This window comes from Apis cerana, linkage group LG2, assembly GCF_029169275.1.
Source record: "Apis cerana isolate GH-2021 linkage group LG2, AcerK_1.0, whole genome shotgun sequence".
Taxonomy (NCBI): Eukaryota; Metazoa; Arthropoda; class Insecta; order Hymenoptera; family Apidae; genus Apis; species Apis cerana.
In genome coordinates, this window is record NC_083853.1 from 14,436,566 (window position 1) to 14,456,994 (window position 20,429).

Consider the following 20,429-nt stretch of genomic DNA (forward strand, 5'->3'; position numbering starts at 1 on the left):
CACGGTTCCACCGGCGAAAGTGGCTTCGATGGCGAATAATCGACAACTACGAGCGCAAGGTGGTTGAGGATAGGCGAGGGAGAAGAGACGACGGATGGCCGTGTTTGCGGTTTTGCAAAACGGGCCAGTGGTATGTCGGACACGTCTGACAGGATTACCCGCAATATCGGTGAGAATGGAATCGACGTAACTCGAGTGTCGCCGCGATAATCCCGCCGCTTCTGGGATACGAGGGAAGTAGGAGCGTTTCTCCATTCTCCCAACTCGTCTCTCGTACTTCTCTGTTCCTCTCTGCGACGCTCCGAGCGAGACTAGACCGGGGAGAGGAAGAGGAGAGCGAGCTTCTGCGCGCTTGCTTTTCTCTCCACTCGTTCCTTATGGGAAAACTCCATACGGGGATAATATGGAACGTCGTACAGTACGTCTCGAGTAAAACAGAATTTGTCTCCTAGTTCGAACAGGTGAGACGATTGGGAGTGCGACAGGTTAGATCGACCTGGCCAGAATACCGCGGGCAAGAATCTCGTTGGCTCGATCTCGAGCATTCGGTAGAGGGCGTGCGGTGGAAACGGGAGCCGAATTTATCCGCTCGAATCTTTTTCGAAAAATCTTTTGAAAAATTCATCCCATTTATCCCGTGTGACTCTCGAAACAACGTCGATGCAACGTGACAAACTTCTGAAACCTCTTTAAGAACGCGAGGCGGAGGGGACAAGTGATTGAATCGGAGGAGCGCGATGGACAGGTCCGACGAAATCGGCGGAGAAGCGATGGGAGGGGGGAGTGGAACGGGCGCTCTCCGCTCGCGGGTAAAGGAGGTTGAGCGAGCGGGGGACGGAGAGGGAGGGGGAGAAGGAGGAAGGGAGGGAGACGGAGAGAGGCGGAGAGAAAGGTGGACAGAGACAGGAGACGGTGTTTGTAATCAAAGGGGCGATTCGCGGTGCGGCGTGGAAGAAAGTCAGCCTACCGAACAGCCAGTCCGGCACGGCGCGTTGTCCCGAATGCACGTCGAACCATCGATTTCCGCGTGTGCTGCCCACGTGATCGAGCTCCATCTCGCAACACGACACCTCTCCCCGACTCGGCCGTGCCTCGGCCGGTGGTGGAGCTGGGTTCACGGATTCGAGCCGCGCCATCCATCCACGACCAACGAGTTTCGTCGTTCCAGCCGTCGATCCACGAATCGATCCCTGGATCTCGGTCGTTTAACCGGGATATTGGATTTGGAAGAAATTTGGCGAGAAAGAAGGCGGATTGGACGTTGGCCTGGCATCCAGAAGAGAGAAAGAGAGAAAGGAGATCACGTGGTCGGGGAATATTACGGCGGTTAGACCGTGGAGGCCGGTTTTTCACCGCGTTATCTCTCCTCCAGGGATGAAAACGAGCGACGAATGAATGGTAAGCACAAGGCGGATCGGGCGTGAGAATAAGTCCGCGTATGGGTGTTTTGGTTGGACATTGGAAATATCTTTGGAAGATCGTTTCGCGATTACCGCGCAAGGTCGAGTGGATGAGCGAGTGACGTGGTCGGTTTATTATAAACGTTATCCGTAATGGAGAAGAGCATCTCGACGAGCCAGTAGCATATCGAACGCGACGCTTTTCTATCTATCGAGAACCGCGAATGCTTTTAATCCCTTTAACGAGACGACACTTGGGCGGCTTCGAATGCGAACGTCACTCTGATATGAAATCGAGGCAAGTTATCGCGAGATACCGCATTTTTCGCGTTCTCGAGCATAACGGCAAACAGTCCTTGACGATCTTTCAGAGGTCGCGATTAAAAGCGAGAGAAAAATATAACGCGTGTTTCTGATTTCTCTCTCTCTCTCTCGATGATCGATTCATCGACTCCCCCCCCCCACGACTGGAGTAAAAGGCTACCATAGATATTACCAGACGACGTTTCCTCCGTTCGACAAGAAATCTCTCCTTCGAAACCAGTTTTCAGATAGCGGGGCCTTTGAAAGCTTGATGGCATTTGACATTTTTTTCTTCCTTTTTCCTTTTCCTTTTTTTTTTCTCCTGCGGATTTTCTTCTTCGCCGCCAGGCGTATTATTCGAGTATTGGACGATCGTTGTTCCTCTGAATGCTCGTGAAAGTTTTTCGAAGCCACGCGCCACGATCCCTTTACTTGCCGCTTCTTGCCCCGATTTTTATATTCCATTTCGTGGTTACGCAACGCTTCCGTGTTTCTAGAACCCAAGGATCGTGTCGCTTTTCCACCGGCCGTTATTTATTTCGCTCGTTCGAGCCTTTTAAAGCGTCGTGGATGGAATCCAGCCTCTCTCGAAGTCGATGCGTAGGCCACGCGTATTTCGAAGGTGATGCGGCTGCATCGTAAAGGTCGCGATTTGAATTCGCAACGACTCTCCGATTTGAAAGTTCAAACGATGGGGGAAAATGGTCGATGGCTCGATTGGAAACTAGATATAAAAGGCACCGTGGAGGACGACCAGTTTAAAAAAAGCATATAAATTCCAATCTTTGAAAAAAGGACGAACGAAAAACACTTTCGATTTTTAAAAGTCGATATTTCCAAGTCGAACATTCTTGTCCGTCGATTTGCGAAAGAAAAGAAAAGGCGATTGTTAACGATAAAAAGAAAGATTAAGAAGAAAAAAAAAAAAAGAAACAAATGTAAAAGGTGGTTCCTTTCCCCTCGGCGAAATGAATGCAGATGGATTTAAGTAATGAATGGAACACGCTGTCAAAATCCGCCAAGCGTGACGGAGAACGTGATTGCGTAATTCTGCCGCATTGTAGCATCGTTCACGGCTGGGAAAATGAAGAGTTCCAAAGGGTTACGAGCCACCATTTACTCCATTTAGCTCGAGCGTAAACATTTCCGCTCGGAACGACCCGATACTTCCGAATAACATCTCTTGCGAGAATCACTCGTTAATACGATCACTTTTTCCCCTATATCTAATCGCAACTTTTGATCGCGTCGTACATTTCCGTCCGTATCTCACATAATTCTTAAATAATCGTCGCGTAATTATTCTCGGTCGTAAAAAGTTTTCTACGCGCGATTTTATCGTGCAAATTCGTTCAACTTTGAATTTTCTGATTTTCTGACCAAACATTTTCTTCTTCTTCTTCTTCTTTTTCCCTTTGAAAAACGTTTCTCCTAATCGAAGAAAATTGCTCCGTTATGCTGGAAATTATCTTCGGTAATTAACAAGTGCATCGTATCATATAACATCAAGAATAATGTAATATATTTTATACGTAACAGGCGAGGTGTAATCGCAATCGTTCTTTTCGTTACAGTTTCTATAAAACGAATGCGTATATATATCGTATAACTATAACCATAAATTTAAAAGTTACAAATTTAGGATGTTTTGCATAGCGATATCATATATACATATAAAACAAATGATAAAACCTTTTATTCGTAGAAAAAAAAACGTGTATATTCCGTTACATTATGAATTATTGAAACGAAAAAAATTATAATTGGTTTCGAAGAATTTTTTCTTTTCTTTTTCTATCATTATTCCGTTATTTGATTCGGATCCGAGCGATAACAGAATTTAACGGCCTGGAATTTACGCGCGGAAGGATCGATCGCGGTGAAAGATAAGGTAAAAGACACGGAGCAGCGGGCGACACAAGTATTAAGTAGAATGTGGGCTGTTGTGAGTGGAAACGGAGAGGAGTAAGTTGTAGGTCAGTTTCGAGCGGTTTATTAATTCGGAGCAGGTTTAACTGTCCCGGTTGTTTGACAAACCGATTACTCGCTCGTAATCGAGCCGCGCATTTATTAGGATGCGGTACAGTTTCGGGTGTCGAGGCGGACGAGCAGTTAGAGGGTTCCTCGCTGGGGAAGGGGTGGGGGAAGGCGACCGCCATTACGTGCCAATTTCCTCTGGCAGCCAAAGCCTTTTGCCTCGCTCGTAAACGTTTCTACGCTTTCGATTCGCTGGCCGAGAGTAAATTGATTCAGAGAGGAGCAAGAAACAAGGAGATATTGCTAATTGGCTGGATCCAAGTGTACTTTCCAAAGTGGATTCCACGGATAGGAAAATACGTTTATGGTAACGAGCGTGAACGTCGCCCCGAGAGCTACGTTCGGCTGCCCGAGCGAATGTATGTTTTTCTCGCGAGCAACTGCGATGTCGCGTTGCACAAAAGAAATATGAAACGCGCGGAAGATTTGGCAAGGAAAAAAAGAACGATCCTTTGGATATTCTGATATAAAAATTCATTAGTTTAAGAGTTGTTTCAACGTACGTGGAATTTGTGAGAGAGTTGAGCGTATCGCGTAAGAATGGGAAGGAAACGTGAAATTCGATAGGGAAAGGATCCTTTGGAAATTTCTACTCGCTCCGGGGTAATTTAATTCGTTAATTTATTGGAGCTCAAATTTTCACTGTTATAATTGAAATTAAGAATTGAAATTAAATATATCGCGTATAATATCGTAAGAACGAAACGTGGAACTCGAGAAGAAAATAATCGTTTCAGAAATTTCGCCCTATCGATTAAACTCCTTTATTATCGCTCGTTCCGTTTCCAGCACCCGCGCAATTCGAGAAAATTAAACATGTCGCGCGTAATATTGTAAAAACGAAACGTTAAATTCGAAAGAGAACGATCCTCTCGAAATTTAGGCGAAAATTAAACATGTTTCATTAAAGATCGTAAAAAAGGAAACGTAGAATCGGACAAGAAAATGGTTCTTTGGAAATTTCTAGTCATTGTATTAGTCATTATCGCGCGTATTCGTGGCACATACAGGTATCGTGCGAGATATATTACCACCTCGATTTTCATTCCCGTTATCATACACGGTGCACGGTAGAGTTGAATGAACATTTCAGTCGAACATTTCCAATGTTACTAATTGCTTCTTTTTTTTTTTTTCTTGTAATTTTTAACAGACACGTAGAAATAAATTTCAACTTGAAATATCCCTTGAACGGATAATTTTTAAATCGACAAGCGCGATAAAAGGAACATAACCCCATTTAAAGGAACATTAACGATTTTCTCTTGACGCGTAAAAGAAAACTAGCAACGACTCTCTCTGAAAAATTTTTTTGCCACCGATAATAGCACCGGCACCAAAACGAGATTGTAGCGTCCAAGACGACCTTATATACATATACATATATATACGTATAAATATTATATAGCTTTCTCTACTATCCGCGAACGGAAAGACCTTGGAAACTTATCCCCTCCCCCAAGGGAATACGAGGTTTTACCATATCTCGTGAGAATCCACGGATGAAATTGAACGGAATCTCGCGATATTCGCCGCAATATTCTCGATCGCGATTCGATCCGTTAACTCTTGGTATATTTGAAATTCCCTTAATTCCCTTGTTATTTTCGTGGCGGTGAATCCCGGCGATTTCTGTGTCAAGTTCGAAACGAAACTTGTAAGGGGATTTGTCGAGGGCAAGTGGCGATCGATCGGGCTCGTCCGCGGGAACAGAGTTTCGTAATATTTTCACGATGCTCGGTACGCCGTGAGCCGTTGCGAGCAACAGAGCCGGCACATCTCGAGAATGTGCCGCTCGGCCCTGCGGCTACGAATTCCGTTACGCGCACTTGTATGGCTCTTCGCCTCCTCACCCCTCCTCCCCGCTCTGCCCGCCGATAAGTTTTTTTCGCCGGCCGCCATTCTTTCTCTCCTCGATTCTCGACGAAATTACCCACAAAAAATGTATACATATATATATACATTTCCACTATATTTTCGTCCAGAGCGTTTCTTTCTCTGGACGAAGAGGGGGAAAAAAGTTTCGCAAAGTGTAGAAAGTCGCGTAGAAATTCGTCTAGGATAATCGATCGTTGGACGAAGCGAGGAAAGCGTGCGAGGAAAGTCCGATCAATGACGTAGAACCAAATCGATCGAGAGAAGAATCCGTGCGATCCGAACCGTTGAACCTCTCCTTCTCCTCTTTATTGCCCGATCCTTCTCGATATCTTTCTCCCCTCCCGTACGAAGCTTGCGTGCCGTTTTCGTCCAGTTTGAGGGAGCAGAAGGGGCTTTCGGATCGCGCGAGACCAGGAGGACCAGGCCGCGAAAAAATAACGACCGTGACGCTCTCGCTCGAGGTAGGGGGCGGCTGGCGATCAGCTGATCGACCCGGGGTCAATCTACTTTCTACTCGAAGCTACGGAGATGTGTAGAGAGAATAGGATGGGATGGAAGTATACTTTCTCGCGATTCGTGACGAGAGAAAACTCGGGACAGTCTTGGGACTTATCGAAAATACTCTTCTCCAGGTTCGTGAAAAATAGAGAAATCTCGAGATCTGAATTTAAGAAGGGAAGGGAAGGTAGAACGATCGGCGATTCACGAGAGATTTACGAGGAGGTAAGGCAGAACAGGTAACAGTAGAACGAAGAGGAGTCGGGAAAACGGACAGTTACAGCGGGAACTACATGAAAGTTGCGCGTTAAGTTGGTCACGCGAGCGCGTACGTAGTTAAGATCGCTTAATGACCGTCCGCGAGGATGTTCGCGCTACGTGACACAGTTTGCATCTATTCCCCGGCTCGATGACAATCCCCGTGATTTCTGCTTGGCAACCGTGCGTGCGATTCCAATTTCCCTCGAGACATCGGATCCGTGCCGCGAAATCGTCCTCCCTCTCTCTCTCTCTCTCTCCTTCACCGTTCGGAAAAGATTCGATCGAAACGCGTCACTCGTTCCCCGATCGCCGTCGTCGACTCGCGTCGACTCCCTTCGGCCACTCGGACCGACAGCGGGGAGGAAAACACCGGATTGGCGTACAATGGAACGGGCCTGATTTCAGGGAGTGGCCAGCATTCCGGACTGTAAGGATCAGCGGGCCTGCTACGGATGGAACTGTTCGTCGACGACGATCCGGAAAATGGATGTCGCCAAGAGTGGAACGGAGGACTTCGTGACGGTGGTGAGCGTGGAGGGCGTCCATCCCCAGGAGAATTTCGTCACCGTGCTCTCGATCGGGAGCAGGAGGGAGGAGGGCGAGGCGAGCAGCAGGTTGGCCGAGCAGGGGCCCCTCGAGGAGGAGGTGGAGGTGTACAGGTTGCCCGGGGAGCGGCTGGGCTTCGGGTTGAAGTTCGAAGGCGGGAACAAGACGTCGGAGAGGGTGAGACGGTTGTTCGTCCAGAGCTGCGCGGAGCAAAGCCCGGCGAGCAGGGCGAGATGCTCGTGGGGCACGCTGGGGGAGGGCGACGAGGTAACCGACTCGTGCAATAATAGAATAATCGAAAGCTGACCGACGACTTCTTCACACGTTCCCCTGTTCCCCAGGTGCTCTCGATAGACGGCGTCCCGGTGACGCACATGACCCGGCTCGACTGCGTGAGACGGCTGAAGGAGTCGCAGCTGGTGATCAAGCTGGTGGTGCGGTGCAGAGGGGCGCTGAGGCCGGAGGTGGTGAGCGCGGAGAAGAAGAGCTGCCCGGAGAGGGACAAGGTGCCGCCCGAGCTGCCCTCGGCGCCCCCGCCGGTGCCCCCGCGGAAGCTGAGGCTGGCCCGAGGGCTGGCCGACGGGGAGGCGAATCCGAACCCGGCCAAGAGGTCGTGGAGCGGCGGCGGCAGCGCGGCGAGGGCGCAGCCGGGCGAGGCCCGATCCTCGCCGACCGCCGCGGCCGAGGCGAGCAGGTCGACCTCGTACGAGAGCTGCGAGTCGTCGCCGAGAAGCGCGAGCGGGTCGAGCCCGAGGGGACCACGGTCCCCGGAGCTGGCGAAGCAGGGGGTGAAACAGGTGAGCTTGCCCGTTTTCTCGGTCGATTGCGGATTGCGGCAACGCTCGTGTTTCCAGGAACCCCCGCCGGAGGCGATGGTGTACGTGGACGCGAGGTCGCAGTGCGGCTCGACGCACGGCAGCACCTCGGACGACACGGGTAGCTCCATGTCGACGGTGATCGACCGGTTCTCCACCTCGGACCGGGTTTCCACCGTCTCGAGCGCCTCCACGGCGTCGACGGCGTCCGAGCAGCCGGGCGAACTGTGCCGCATCGAGCAGGACTTCGAGAGATCCTCGGACCCTCGTTTCGAGCCCCGACCCTCCAAGCCCTCCGCTGTCTGCCCGTTCGAGGACGACGCGTATTACGCGTCGAATCCGCCCGATTACCTGCTCCGCCGCCTGGCCAGCTCCGAGGCTGTGACCCACGTGGAGTCGCGGGGCGAGGTGGAGAAGATCACGGCCGTGGTGGCGCCCAACACGGTGCTGATCGAGGAAACGATCACGTTCCAACCGCCGCTCAGCTTCCAGGACGCGCCGTTGAGCTACGGGCACGAGGCGAGGCCCGATCTCTTCTACACCGCCGACCTGGCCGCCGACTCGACCACCCACTTCAGGCCGATCAGGGACGACGTGGAGCTGGTCGAGCGCGTCAACAGCGTCCGCGAGGCGCCCGACCCGGACAGGACGCCGCCTCCTCTCCCCGCGAGGAACCACGTGAACAGGGTCACGGTCAATCGGCCGCCGAGCAACGCCGACTCGTCCACCCGTTACGAGCCCCCCAACGACGCGCCTCTCCTACCCCCCAAGCCCTTGCCGCGGAGGGACGTGAAGGTCAGGAGGAAGAGGCCGCCCCCGCCGCCGCCGCCGCCGCCCGCCATCCTCCCGAGAACCGAGTCCAAGCCCTCCTCCTCGTCCTCCGCCTCCTCGCTGCCCGAGTCCCGGCAAACGAGCTTCGAGAACGAGAACGAGGACGAGCTGTGCCTCGAAACGATCGCTGCCGACCAGCTGGACGAGGCCACCCTCGCGAGAGCGTGCCTCGAGAGCAGGGCGCAGCTGGAGCAGGAGAAGGAGGAGGAGGAGGAGGGGTCGAAACGGGGGTCGAGCCTCGACGAGAGGAGGAACGAGGAGACGGACGACACCGAGTCTATGGAGAACTTCGAGGTTGGGGAGGGGTACAGGACGAACAAGGTGTTGGAGATAATCGAGATAAGGAAGGCCAGAGCGTTCCCTCCCCGAAGGGGGGCCAACGTGCCCTTCTCGACCGAGGACGAGGACAAGAGGGGGAGGCCTCTTGACGGGGGAGAGGAGCTGGGTAACGGAGCGAAGGAGGCGGAGGCGGGTGATCCTTGCCAGGAGTCGGGAGGAATCGGGGGGGCGATGGACGAGTCGGACGAGGAGCAGGTGACGAAGTTCAACGAGCCCGTGGACGGGTCGGAGAAGGGGGAGGCCGATCTAACCTCGGCTAATCGCGGCGAGGAAGCGATTATGGAGGATGACACGACGAGCGAGGAGAGCGACGAGGGGGATTACTATTGGCAGAGCAACTTGGCCACGATCGGGGAGGAGGAGGAGACCAATTCTCTGGAATACGCGAACCCGTGAGTTCCACTCGAATATACGATCGTATTCTCGACGACACGGTTTCAATTTTGGGAAAAATCGAATTTTGGGAAAGGATAGACGCTTCTCTCGTCCATCTTCTTATTCTTGGCCAATTTGATTTCGATTCAGAGCAGAAGGAATGAATTAAACACCGTTTACGATTCGAAATTACGACCCAGGCGCGGTTCCCCTAATTGTAAGCAAATTACACATTGTTTCCACCTGACATTTCTCCGAGCATTGCATCGAGATTGAGATACCAGCGGCGAAATGCTACTCGTATTTATTATTTATTGTAACGCGCCTCGAGCCACACCCCGCTCGACTAGATTGACGAGGTATTCCAATTTTTTTCGCGTTATTATTCGAAAAACGAATCGAGTGTTTAATCTCCAACTGCGTGATTGTCGCGTGTATAAGGAAGAAACGTTATCCGCAGATATTCCGTTTAACCGTTTGTGCTTTTTGTTGCGAAGGAACAAAGAGGCGGCCGAGAGCGAGGCGATCGAGGCGCAGGGGAAAACGGAATCGGCGGGCAAGGAAGACGCGTTCGATGCAAATGGTGAGTACGATCGTGTCTTCGTTATTCATCTGCCGTAAACGATATAACACGCTCGGCGAATTATAACTCGATGGTTCGAGGTCGATGCAAACGATCGCTACTTACCTGGCCCCCAGGAATTTAACCTTCTGTTACACTCGAACGTTTCCTCCCATTTCTATTCGCTCATCGAGCCACGTAATTAATATTCGATATATACGAAACATATTGACGTTAAAAAACAAAGTGATTAACGCGACGATTGATCAGATCGAGCTTTTCTCCATACCGATTAATTTTCGGTAATCTATCAGTAGGTTCGTCGCTTCGACCGATTCATTATCGAACGAGCCGTAATTATTATAGCCAAAATAATTTTATTCCATCGATTCCTCCTCGATTCCTTGTTCGGATTTTGGTATCCTCGAGAATCGAAACCGGCTCGGGCCGTGGATCGGAGAGAGCAAGAGCACGGAGAGAGAAGAGGAAACGAAGGAATTCGGAGCGTGGAGAGAGCGCGCGCACGCCCACGCGCCGCAACCCTTCCCCGGTCGCGCTTCATAAAGGTTACCCGCTAAATCTCTCGGTGCGTTACGCGCCGCTAAGGTTCTCCGGTTTCGCCGAGAACCGAGCGCTGGAAACGGAGGCGGCGGCTCGAACGGAGACAAAGGCGTGTTCGTTGGTTCGTTCGCCTCTCGAGGCGCACCCTCGACGCGAGGAATTCGCGCCGTGCGGATCCGCGCTACCGCTCATTGTCCGCCAAAGATGGATAGCGGGCCTACGTGGGAAATCAAACATCTCTTTCTCTCTCTCTCCGTCTCTCCCCACTCGATCCGGAATTCATTTCGAATCCCTTTCGAAGTCGATACCACAATCCATTTGTTTCACTTTATTACGAAGAACAGTTTTATTTATTCGTTTATTTGTCTTACGCGAATTATTTATAATCACGTTCGGAGCGCGTGCTGCTCCGCTACGAGCCTGCTACGGTGCTTTCAATCCAACGCCCCCTATCGTGGAAAAGCCGCGCACGCGCGGTAATTGCCAGGCTCTGTGCAGCCGGATGTCGATTACCGTGGGCGTACGCGCGATCATTTGCACTCGCCGCGTTTATTGCTCGTACGCGTCCACGGTTTTCGTCCAATGTCTCGAAGAATGTCGCTCGTCCAAGTACTTATTTTAGTAGTTGGATTAGATGGATTGGGATGCTTCTAAGTGTCTTTCGTAGTTGGAGGAGAAGACCGAAATCTATCGTTTTCATAACATTCGTTGAATAAAATTTCGAAACGGAGGAGGGAAAAGAAAAGAGGAAAACTCGTTTCGATCACCACTCCCCGAAAGTTGTGTTGTCCGGTGGGTGTGAGAAACGGAACCGTTAAAGAATGACTCGAGAAGCAGTCGGGCAAAGCAAAGGCGAGGCGAAGGTATGCCGGGGAGGGGGGAGGGGGGGATGTAGCCAGGAGGTAGCTAGTTTGCTTAACAGCTAACTAAGAGCCCGGCCTTTTAGAATCCTATTAAATTCGAGATTTTACGACTTTAACGTCGGGGATAAAACCTACGTACAAACTCGGCCGAGCTGCATTACTCTCGACTCGAGGCCTTTTCGCCTTTCGTATTTACAGAAACAGGACTCGAGATCCGCATTGACGTTCCACCTCCGTTCCTTCCTTCCTTCCTTGCCGCTCCTTAAACACTTTCCGTCCAAACGCATCCTCCAAATCCCCCCGAAATCTCTTTCGCCCGCCGATTTCTCGAACGAAATCGTTAATCGATCGAGAGAGATGAAGAAATAACCGGTCGAGGATGGAAGAAGAGACATCAGGTGGACCTTTAAGGGGGAGGGATCGTCGTCGTTGTTGTTGTAGTTGCGGGTGGTTGGTCCGCAGCACGGTAGTCACAACAATATGGCGGTCGCGCATACCGGCGGCCCCGTCTCGTTTCTCTCGAGCAGTGGCTGACCGCGCTCAAGGTCCCCCATTCCCCCCTAATCGCCTTCCTTTTCGAGATCTTTCACTTCAGCCTCGCTCCCGATCGAACGCATCGCGATCCCCCACGATCGACCCGAGTTTCGATAAACGCGTCCACACGAACGAGAGAATTCTTTCTCGAGTTTACTCTCACTCTTGCGCGTTGATAACATCTCGATGCGGTGGTTGAGAACGAAGGTTGAAAGGTTAGAGCGTATCGATTTAAAACTACCTCGTAGGGGGAATCAGGAATTAGTCGAGTCGACGATTCGAGGAAAGCGCGACGGAGAGTTATTAAAGTGAGATAGGATGATCGATGTCCAAGTCCAGCCGATTCCCTTCTTTCCACGGAACTCAAATTAGATCGTTCGCTTTTATTTATCGCGCCCCTCGCTGCCGATAAATCACGTTACCCGCGATGGACGAGCTCCTCGAGCAGGATGTCTCTCTCTCTCTCTTTCTCCCTCGATCCGAGGAAACCGGTTCGTCGTCTCCATCGGCTTCAAAAACCGTTTAGTCGAAGCGATCGTTGTTCGTAACCGCATAATCCCGAGAGACGGGATTACGTCCAAAATATCCCCCCTATTTTTATTTTTCTCCCGACCGAACACGCTTTTACGACGACCTTTTATCTCGATATTTCGCGAGAGCGTCCACATAAATCGGAAAAGAAAAACCAAGCTCGTTTCGAAGAAGCCGCGGATCCATCCCGGAAATACGGCGTGCACGACAGATAAGCGAGGAATTCAGCGTGGCGAGGGGGGGGGAATGGCACTCGTCACTGCGTTGGAAAGGATCCGTGCGTCGACATGAGCGACGACATTCCAACGGATCGGGGGTCCAACCCGGAAGGTCGAGCGCCGACATCGATTCGATTCGATCACCTTCGATAACTCGTACGTACTCGCGCAAACACGCGGCCTGGAAGAACGCGACTATTAACTTGATCGATCGACGGGAATAACAGGTATAATATACCGCGGTCGTCTCTATTTTCATCCATCGTGCGAGCGAACGGGACGCTTCCAAACACCGTGCACGATCCAATTAGTATGGGCGACGGAGTGGGACACGGGCCTCTCTTTGAAACTGAATGCACGATCGACGCGTGGCGGCCTCGTACAGTCATCGGCAACACCTCGTGCGCCACAGGTGTTCACCGCACACTTCCCGCGCGCATACTGATCCGACGCCACGCGCGCGTCGAAGCGACGCGCGTGAAAATTCGTAGTTAAATTTTCGGAGGGAAGGGAAGGGGGGCGAGTTTCTTGGAAAACGCGCGGTTTCGATTTGGAATCCGGAACAACCGCGATTATTTCTCGGAATGTCCTCCGCAGCGGCGACGAGTCGGGGAAAGATCGGTCTCTTTTGCTCGCGAGGACGACGAGTTATCGCCGATAACCTTCGCCCGAACGCTTTATCGGCGTGGAAAAATGATTGGTTGGCCGATCGAAGCGATACACACGCGATCGCGGGCTCGTTCGCGCCTTCGATCTGACCTCGGATAAACGTAACGATATTTATTTCGCGTCTGTAACAGCTTTGTTTGTTATCTCGGATAAACGGAGGTTTTATATATATATATATATACGATGGGATCTCGTTCGCGGAGATCCCGTTCGACTGGACGTGGTGGCTCTAATTGGAAGAGGGCTCCTTCTCTGGGAGAAGAGGAGGGGGAGGAGGAGGAATTGGTGCAGAGGCCGCGCAGATTCTCGCATTCCGCCAAGATAGCAGAGGTCCGGCTTCTCCTCTCTTCCCTTTCCCTGCTGCATTTATAGAGCTGCTCGCGCCAAGTTTCAACTCCTACCGTGCTCCCCATGTTCGCGAAACGGAAGAAGCTCGACCGGTTTCTTTTTTGTCGCGAGCGTCCTCCAGAGCGCGACCACCGTGTCGGGATCCTAGGAGCAGCGGTTCCTAGCTCCGCCTGCATATTCGAGCGGAACGGGCGAATTATCGGCCGGACTTTCCTTTTCAACCGTTTCCTCGCTCGAGCGTGTCTCGAACGCAACGCGACGAGATTTTTCCGTTTCGAGGCGCTTCTCCGCTTTCCCACGCGCCACTCTGCGCGCTCGACATTCTTTCGCCCCGACTAATCAACCGCGCGTCTCTCCCCTTTGAGCCGCCGCCACTCGCCTGTTTTCCACCTCCCCCTCCTCCAACTCGAGTTCGAATTTGAACGGCGATTCGCGGCAGAGATTCTCCCAGGTATTTCTCCTTGCCACGAGAGGATTTGAATTTGTAAAGGATCGCCGATCGAATTTACGATCGACACCGAACACCGATTTCAAAACGGATAATTCGAATCCGTTAACCAACACGTTTCCGATTGTTCGGCCCCGTCGAACCGCTCGACAACTGCAAAACTCTGGATACGATTTAAACCGCTGTACACGTTGCGTGACAATGAGCAGGCTTTTACAAGTATGCATCTGTCATTTGCGTCACGTTCGTCATTGTCAGGGATATCGGAGCAAGCCCCGTGTCGTGCATGCAAATGCATCCCGGCTAGCGGTAATTCGTACACGTTACGTGTTACCGCATAACGTGAAAACTCAATCGCGCTCGCCTTCTCTCGCGTAACCTTGCGCGAAATCCGTTCGTGAACAAAGGAGAGGAATACACGAATAAGCACTTTGCGTTTCCTTTACAAACGTCGTGCCGTATATCACGTACGATGCGTGCGGGTATTCGCGAATAAAGTAGCATCGGAACTGAGGAAAAAAAAATAAAGGCCAGAAGGGATTCCAAATGTCTCGTAATGCGGACCGTAAAATCTAAAGAGAAGCGAAACGCGCGGTAAAACGATATAACGACGCTCGTAATCAGCTTCGCTTTCAAGCGCAACACGGAGCCCAAATAGCACGCTCGAACTCGAAGGAAATTCGAGCCCTCAAAGGCCGACTAACTTCTTTTTTACCGGCTACTCGACTCCGGTCGCCTTATGGCGAAACACTCGTCAGTGACGCTCAAATCCACCCGAGGGCGCTTCTTGCCCCTACCTACCTCGTCGCTGCTCGCTTCCCAAATCGAGAGGATTTGTTTTTAACCGGGGATCCCGTGATGGGAATGAAGAATCCGCGCAAACGAGGAAAGCAACGCGACGCAAGAAATCGAGACGTTCGCCCTCCTCCTCGTGGCCCCGTGGGGACGATCGATGGACGATCGTGAATGCGGACGACATCTTGCCTGGACAAGGTCGCTGCTCATTCCCGATCCCTAATTACATCCGAGATGTTTCGACGAAAGTTACGCGGCGAACGATCCTTGCTCCACGGTCGACGGAAACGAGACGGTTTTTCTATATCTTCGGGATTCTTCGACCTTCTCTTTCTTCGAGCGACGGTCGTGGAACGTAAAATTGAAGGAAAACCGTTTACCGACCGAGTCAAAATTTAACGAATTTGTCGACGAGTGAATATCGCGAGATCAGAATTTCCCGAGTTTTATTCGCATCGATACGCGTAAGAAGAAAATTTACGTTTCCCCGAGACGAGAAACGAGAATAATAAATCGATACAGCGAGAACAAAGATCGGAGATATTCGCGTATCTCTTTGTCATTCCAGTTCAAACAATCTCATGCTAATCGAGATCCGCGAATATATCCATGACTTTCCGAAACGTAGTTGTAAGACGATTCTATTCAATCCTAGCGTCATGAAACATTTATGAACCATGTGCATCGACAACGCGAAATTATAACTCGAGACGCATACAAGGTTAAAGTATTACACGTACATACCTGTGAAACATTCCGCGTCACGATGTCAACTCGGTAACGTCGTTGCGTATATCGGTAGGTCCTCAAAATTCCTCGTTCACGTGGCCAAGAATCGCACTGGTTGAATAATACATTATTGTAAGTATGTTGCCTTGTAAGTTTCTCGCCATCGTAGAAAAAGCCCGAGTAAAATCACTGTTTTCGAAGTTTCGATATTTCGATATTTTTAAATCAACCTCCGGCATCTCTCTTCGAAACGTTCTTTGCTAATCGCAACACGATACACACTTGCACGTCGCGGAAAGATTCGCAGAAAATAACCGAACCGAAACGTCGATTCGAATGTTGACATAGGAGCGCTACTTGTTCTCGGACTCGGTAAGTAAGGTTAAGCGACCAAAACTTTCCGAAAGTGAGACTTTGCGGATAAAACGTACGACAAGAGACGTAAGTAGCGTTTCATCGAGAAAATCTGCAAACGAGAATGTACTTACTCTGAAACTTTAACCGGTACGTCAACGTGAACGTTACGTAACGACAGTTTGGTTCCCCGAGTTTAGTAAGGTTAAATTGTCGGTTCTCTCGAAAATCGCGACACGGTGAAGATGAAACTTGCGATAAGGAGAGTCGCGTTTCATCGCGAAAAGGAAGAAAGCACGGGTCACGCACGATCAACGAACGACGAGGCAGACGAGGTCGGAAAGATCACGTAACTCGAATTAGCTTTTTTTCGACGAGCGCGCGAGCTACGGCATTGTGCGCGCGCGATGCCTCTCGGCTATCGAAATGAATTATCGACCTTCGATCTCGCGCTCGATCGTGGACAATAACGCATCCCAATGAAAAGAATCGATCGCTTTTCTCCGTAGTTATTCGTACGTGAAGATAGTACGTTTACTTCAAATCGGTCCGATGCACTCTTGACCCGCGTCTAGATATCGCACGTCCGTCTCGACTGACAATAATAATTGTTTCGGGGCATCGATCTATCGCGGTAGATCGATATCATCTGCGCGCATCTGTCTCTCGTCTCTTGCGGTCTGGCATCTTATTGGTCATCCGATACGCTCATCGAACATCGTTTACCGTGTTATTTGAATTTTAATCAAATTCGATACCTGTTTTTTTTTTTCCTACGTTTCATTTCGATCGAAGGAATACACTTTTCCTGCCTTTTCTAAGATTTGAACAACGGAAGGGATCGCGAACAATTTGCTTCTCCAACGCGTATTTTTAACATGACGAGAACGCGCGTCATTTAATATGCGTAATCACACAGCACGAAGATTCACGTTTCGAAGAAATAACGCGTTACTTCCGGGATTCTGGAAGAGATGTTCGGTTCGACTCCGTTACCGAGATTCGTCCAAAAATCTTTGCGACTTTCAAAGATCGAAAGAGTGATTTATATGCAAGCCCACGTTTACGATCCTATCGAGTTAACTCGAAGGTAACCTATCAAGAGTAAAGGTACCTCGGTCTCTCCGTGAGACCAGTAAGGAAGCCTCGTCATTGGTGGAAAGGGATGCCCAACGATGTCCCAGGCAGAGAGGCAGAAAGGCGTTCGCCAGTCTCTTCTCGACGCTCCGAGTCAAAACGTTCCGAGGGCCCTCGTCCGGTCGGTCTCTGCCTTCTCTCCTCTACACTTGTCAAAATATTTTTCCAATTTCCCCTTTGTTTCCTTGGTTCCTCTCTCTCTCTCTCTCTCCCTCCTTGCTTTATGTTACATCACTCTCTCGTTCGACCGTGTGATAAATTTTCAATTCAATCGCGATCGTTCGCGGGTTCTCGGAAAAGATCGACTTATCCCGTCGGGCTTACAAACATCTACAAATCTCGTGGTGAAATTTTCATTATTTCCTCGGATTGTAAACAAAACTCGTATTGTATTCCGAGCTCGAGTTGAAAATATTGACACCGACGACAGTTGTGGCGAATAATTTGACGAAACGCGAGAATTATGAATCGTGTGATCGCGTAACGAAAAGTTGAGTTGAATCCGGCGAGGAATTTTCTCGGAAACTTGGAAAGAAAGAAGCGGAGAGAAGAGATATTAAAAGCTTGCGAGGGATCCAAGGGGATCGTGTTACTCTGGCCGAGCAACCAGCCAATGTTCCACGGAAACCGCTCGATTCGTGGACTGAAAAGGTATTTAAATATTTACTTGCTCGCTTCGTCTCGATTTTCTCGTATTTATTCAACCGGTGTCGTCGAAAGTGGAATCGCGTTTAGAAACTCGCGTATCGGTGCTAACAACGGAGGCTAAAAAAAGATGCGCAAAAGCGTTTCGTTGCAATCTTTAGGTTCGTAGAAAAATATTTTCTTGAAAATTTTTCAACGAACGAGAAAAAAGCCAGGACCGAGCGACTACGCCAATTTCGACGGATCGTACGTAAAAGCGGGATTCTCGGAGTCTGGTGTTTCGCGTAATCGGAATGAATCATTGGCTATCGGCGAATAATTCGTGTCTGACTCAGAAACCGATCGCGTCATCGTCGGTGCCACAATAAAAATTCTTATTTTTATTGTGACACCGTTAAGAGGGAAACCGCTTTCGGATAGAATCTTTCGGGATCGAAGATTAGAGTTATTCGTGATATTTGTGAACGTGGTATTTCAGAGGGGAATGTGGCGCGCAGCTTCGCGGGTAAAAAAAGATTCCTCCCCCGGAGCGTTTCCATCCGCGTAAAAAGCACGGAGGGACGAGAAAATGGGTCGCTCCGTAACTGTACGAAATCGAAAGGGAACGAAAATTCTTGGATCCGTTTCGAGGGATTTTCGTTCGGATTCGAGGGAACGTAGGCGCGAGTTTCGGCGGTGTGAAATCGCGTCCGACTTTTTTCCTCGACCAGATGGAGGATGAGGTTACAAAAATTCAATTTGTCGGCCGCAGCGACCTCGAGGCTGCACTTTCACTTAACCACCCACAGAAAAGACAGCTGCCGCTCGCTCGCTCGCACTCTCGCCCGTGATATTCTTCGTGAGTTTCAAGGGTAGAGGACGCCAAGGGCTTCCCTGGCAGCTGACACTGCAGATGGGCTACACCTGCCTCCAACTATTTACAGCGTCGTCTCGTTCGTTGTCTCTTGGAGAAATCGGACGCTTCACTCTCTCTCTCTCTCATTAAGAAATAATATTCGATTTCGCGATGGCAAAGAGCGGAGGAGAAGAAGAGGGCGAGAGATGGAATCGGTTACAATTAGTTCATTCATCGAGTGCATCTCCGCGTGCACGCGGCACACTCTGTGATGCACGTACGTATTAAATTTCCACACGACACGCGGCGATGCGCTGTCGAGAGGAGGAGGAGGAGGTTTATCGGGCAGGCGCCAACTACTCGTTGCTCCTGGTTGTAACCCGCGAGATACACTCTGTTGCAGCGGCGCGAACGATCGTGAGAGCGTTTATTATTTCATCGTAGGGGCTCGTACGAGCTGTGGATGTGCATCGCGTGCACGCGATTATCCCCTCGAGAAGGCCCGATCGAGAATAGATGTACTGGAAGATCGCGAAGAATTTCGTCCCGGTGTTATCTTTCGTACGATCGAATGATGTAGTCTCTTTCGTCGTGCGAAATTCACGTTTCAAGTATTATTGGTTGTACAGCAGGGACGAAGCGTGTTCGAAAAGAATCGGGGATTACCAGGTCGAGGCTGAATCGACCGAAGCCATCGATTGCTCTAATGTGATTAAAAAGGAAAAAGAGAGTAAGAGAAAGGTTGTTATAAACTTGGAAAAATCTACGTTACGATACAATTCGCTGCTTTTGATCATCCTTCGCTGCGATTGATTCGATTAACTTCGCCCTCTCTTAAATCCGAAACCGATCAACGATCGAATTTAGATCAGAAGGATGTCCCTCGGTCAATTTCCACGTCAAAAACCACTTCGCTTGGAACCACTCTCTTTTTAACGATTAAAGAATCCCACGTTACGCTTAGCTTTTGACTTTCGCACATTTTCGACTCTTAAAAGCAACACGGATCGCGTCGTGATACGTCGATTTAAGCTCATTTGGATCGTGATCGGGCGCCCCCCTTCTCTCTCTCTCTCTCTTTCTCAACGCGCCGTTTTCAGCGGCAGCCACCAATTTACCGTAATTATTATGTTTATCTTTCTTATTCACTTAACTCGACTCACGAAGAGCCGAGTCCGTTCGATTTTTGCCGAGCAACAATTTCGTACACCTTCGAGCGTACACCGCCACGCGTCGATCATTACGAGAGGGGAGGAGGGGAATCCACTTCGTCGATTCGTCCCCTGGCAATCGCGGCGAGATATTTTCGAAGTGGAGTGGATAAAAATCACCGAAAAGAAGAAAGAAAAGAAAACGTAAACGAAGGACGGTCAAGAATGGGCGTTGAAATCGTTACGTCGTCGAGATTTTTACGCGTCCGGCTTTATTACGTGTTTCAAAGGCCGGCCCCGCTGATCCACTTTGTCAAACTCGATTTGCGCCATCCCCTCCCCTCCCTTTTCACCACCGCACCGCGCGCCGTCCTCGCCACATTCGACTCGCGAGCGTGGCGCCTGCATCGAGGCCGAGAATCGGCCACGAATTCGTCGTCAATTTTTCTACGATCTTCCGTAGACGCGATCCCCCGATGAGAGGAGAATTGTTCGCTCGCGAGAGGAGGAAAGACGCGGTTGAGCAGCTCGGCAGGATTGTTCCATGCACCGCACGGTAGAGGAGGAGGAGGTTCGTGGAAAAGTGTGGGGAGAGAAGGGAGAGAGGGGGCGAAGGAGAAAGGAGAAGGACGTAGGCGATGAGGAGAGGAGGATCGAAGAGGACGAAGAAGAAGAAGAAGAAGAAGAAGAAGAAGTTAAGATGGTCCAGCTCGGGCGGCATCGGCACCGCAGCCGGAGGTGATGACCTGCTCAAGGCCACCCGCTC

The 20,429-nt window shown here is 50.4% G+C and overlaps 1 protein-coding gene across 4 annotated transcripts in view; it reads left to right on the top strand.

Annotated features, from left to right (window-relative positions):
* Positions 1-951: 951 nt before the first annotated feature.
* LOC108002829 (uncharacterized) overlaps positions 952-20,429 on the top strand; it is a 33,795-nt gene continuing 14,317 nt past the window's right edge. For 2 of the 4 annotated variants that reach the window (XM_017064729.3, XM_017064732.3), the window contains exons 1-5: positions 952-1,398; positions 6,783-7,190; positions 7,265-7,720; positions 7,778-9,300; positions 9,781-9,866. In XM_017064729.3, the coding sequence (XP_016920218.2) occupies positions 1,396-1,398; positions 6,783-7,190; positions 7,265-7,720; positions 7,778-9,300; positions 9,781-9,866 (2,476 nt within the window). In that variant the 5' untranslated portion in view covers positions 952-1,395. Of the gene's footprint in view, positions 1,399-4,029; positions 4,048-6,782; positions 7,191-7,264; positions 7,721-7,777; positions 9,301-9,780; positions 9,867-20,429 lie in introns of those variants that run through there. The other 2 variants (XM_017064731.3, XM_017064730.3) reach the window with 2 other exon arrangements.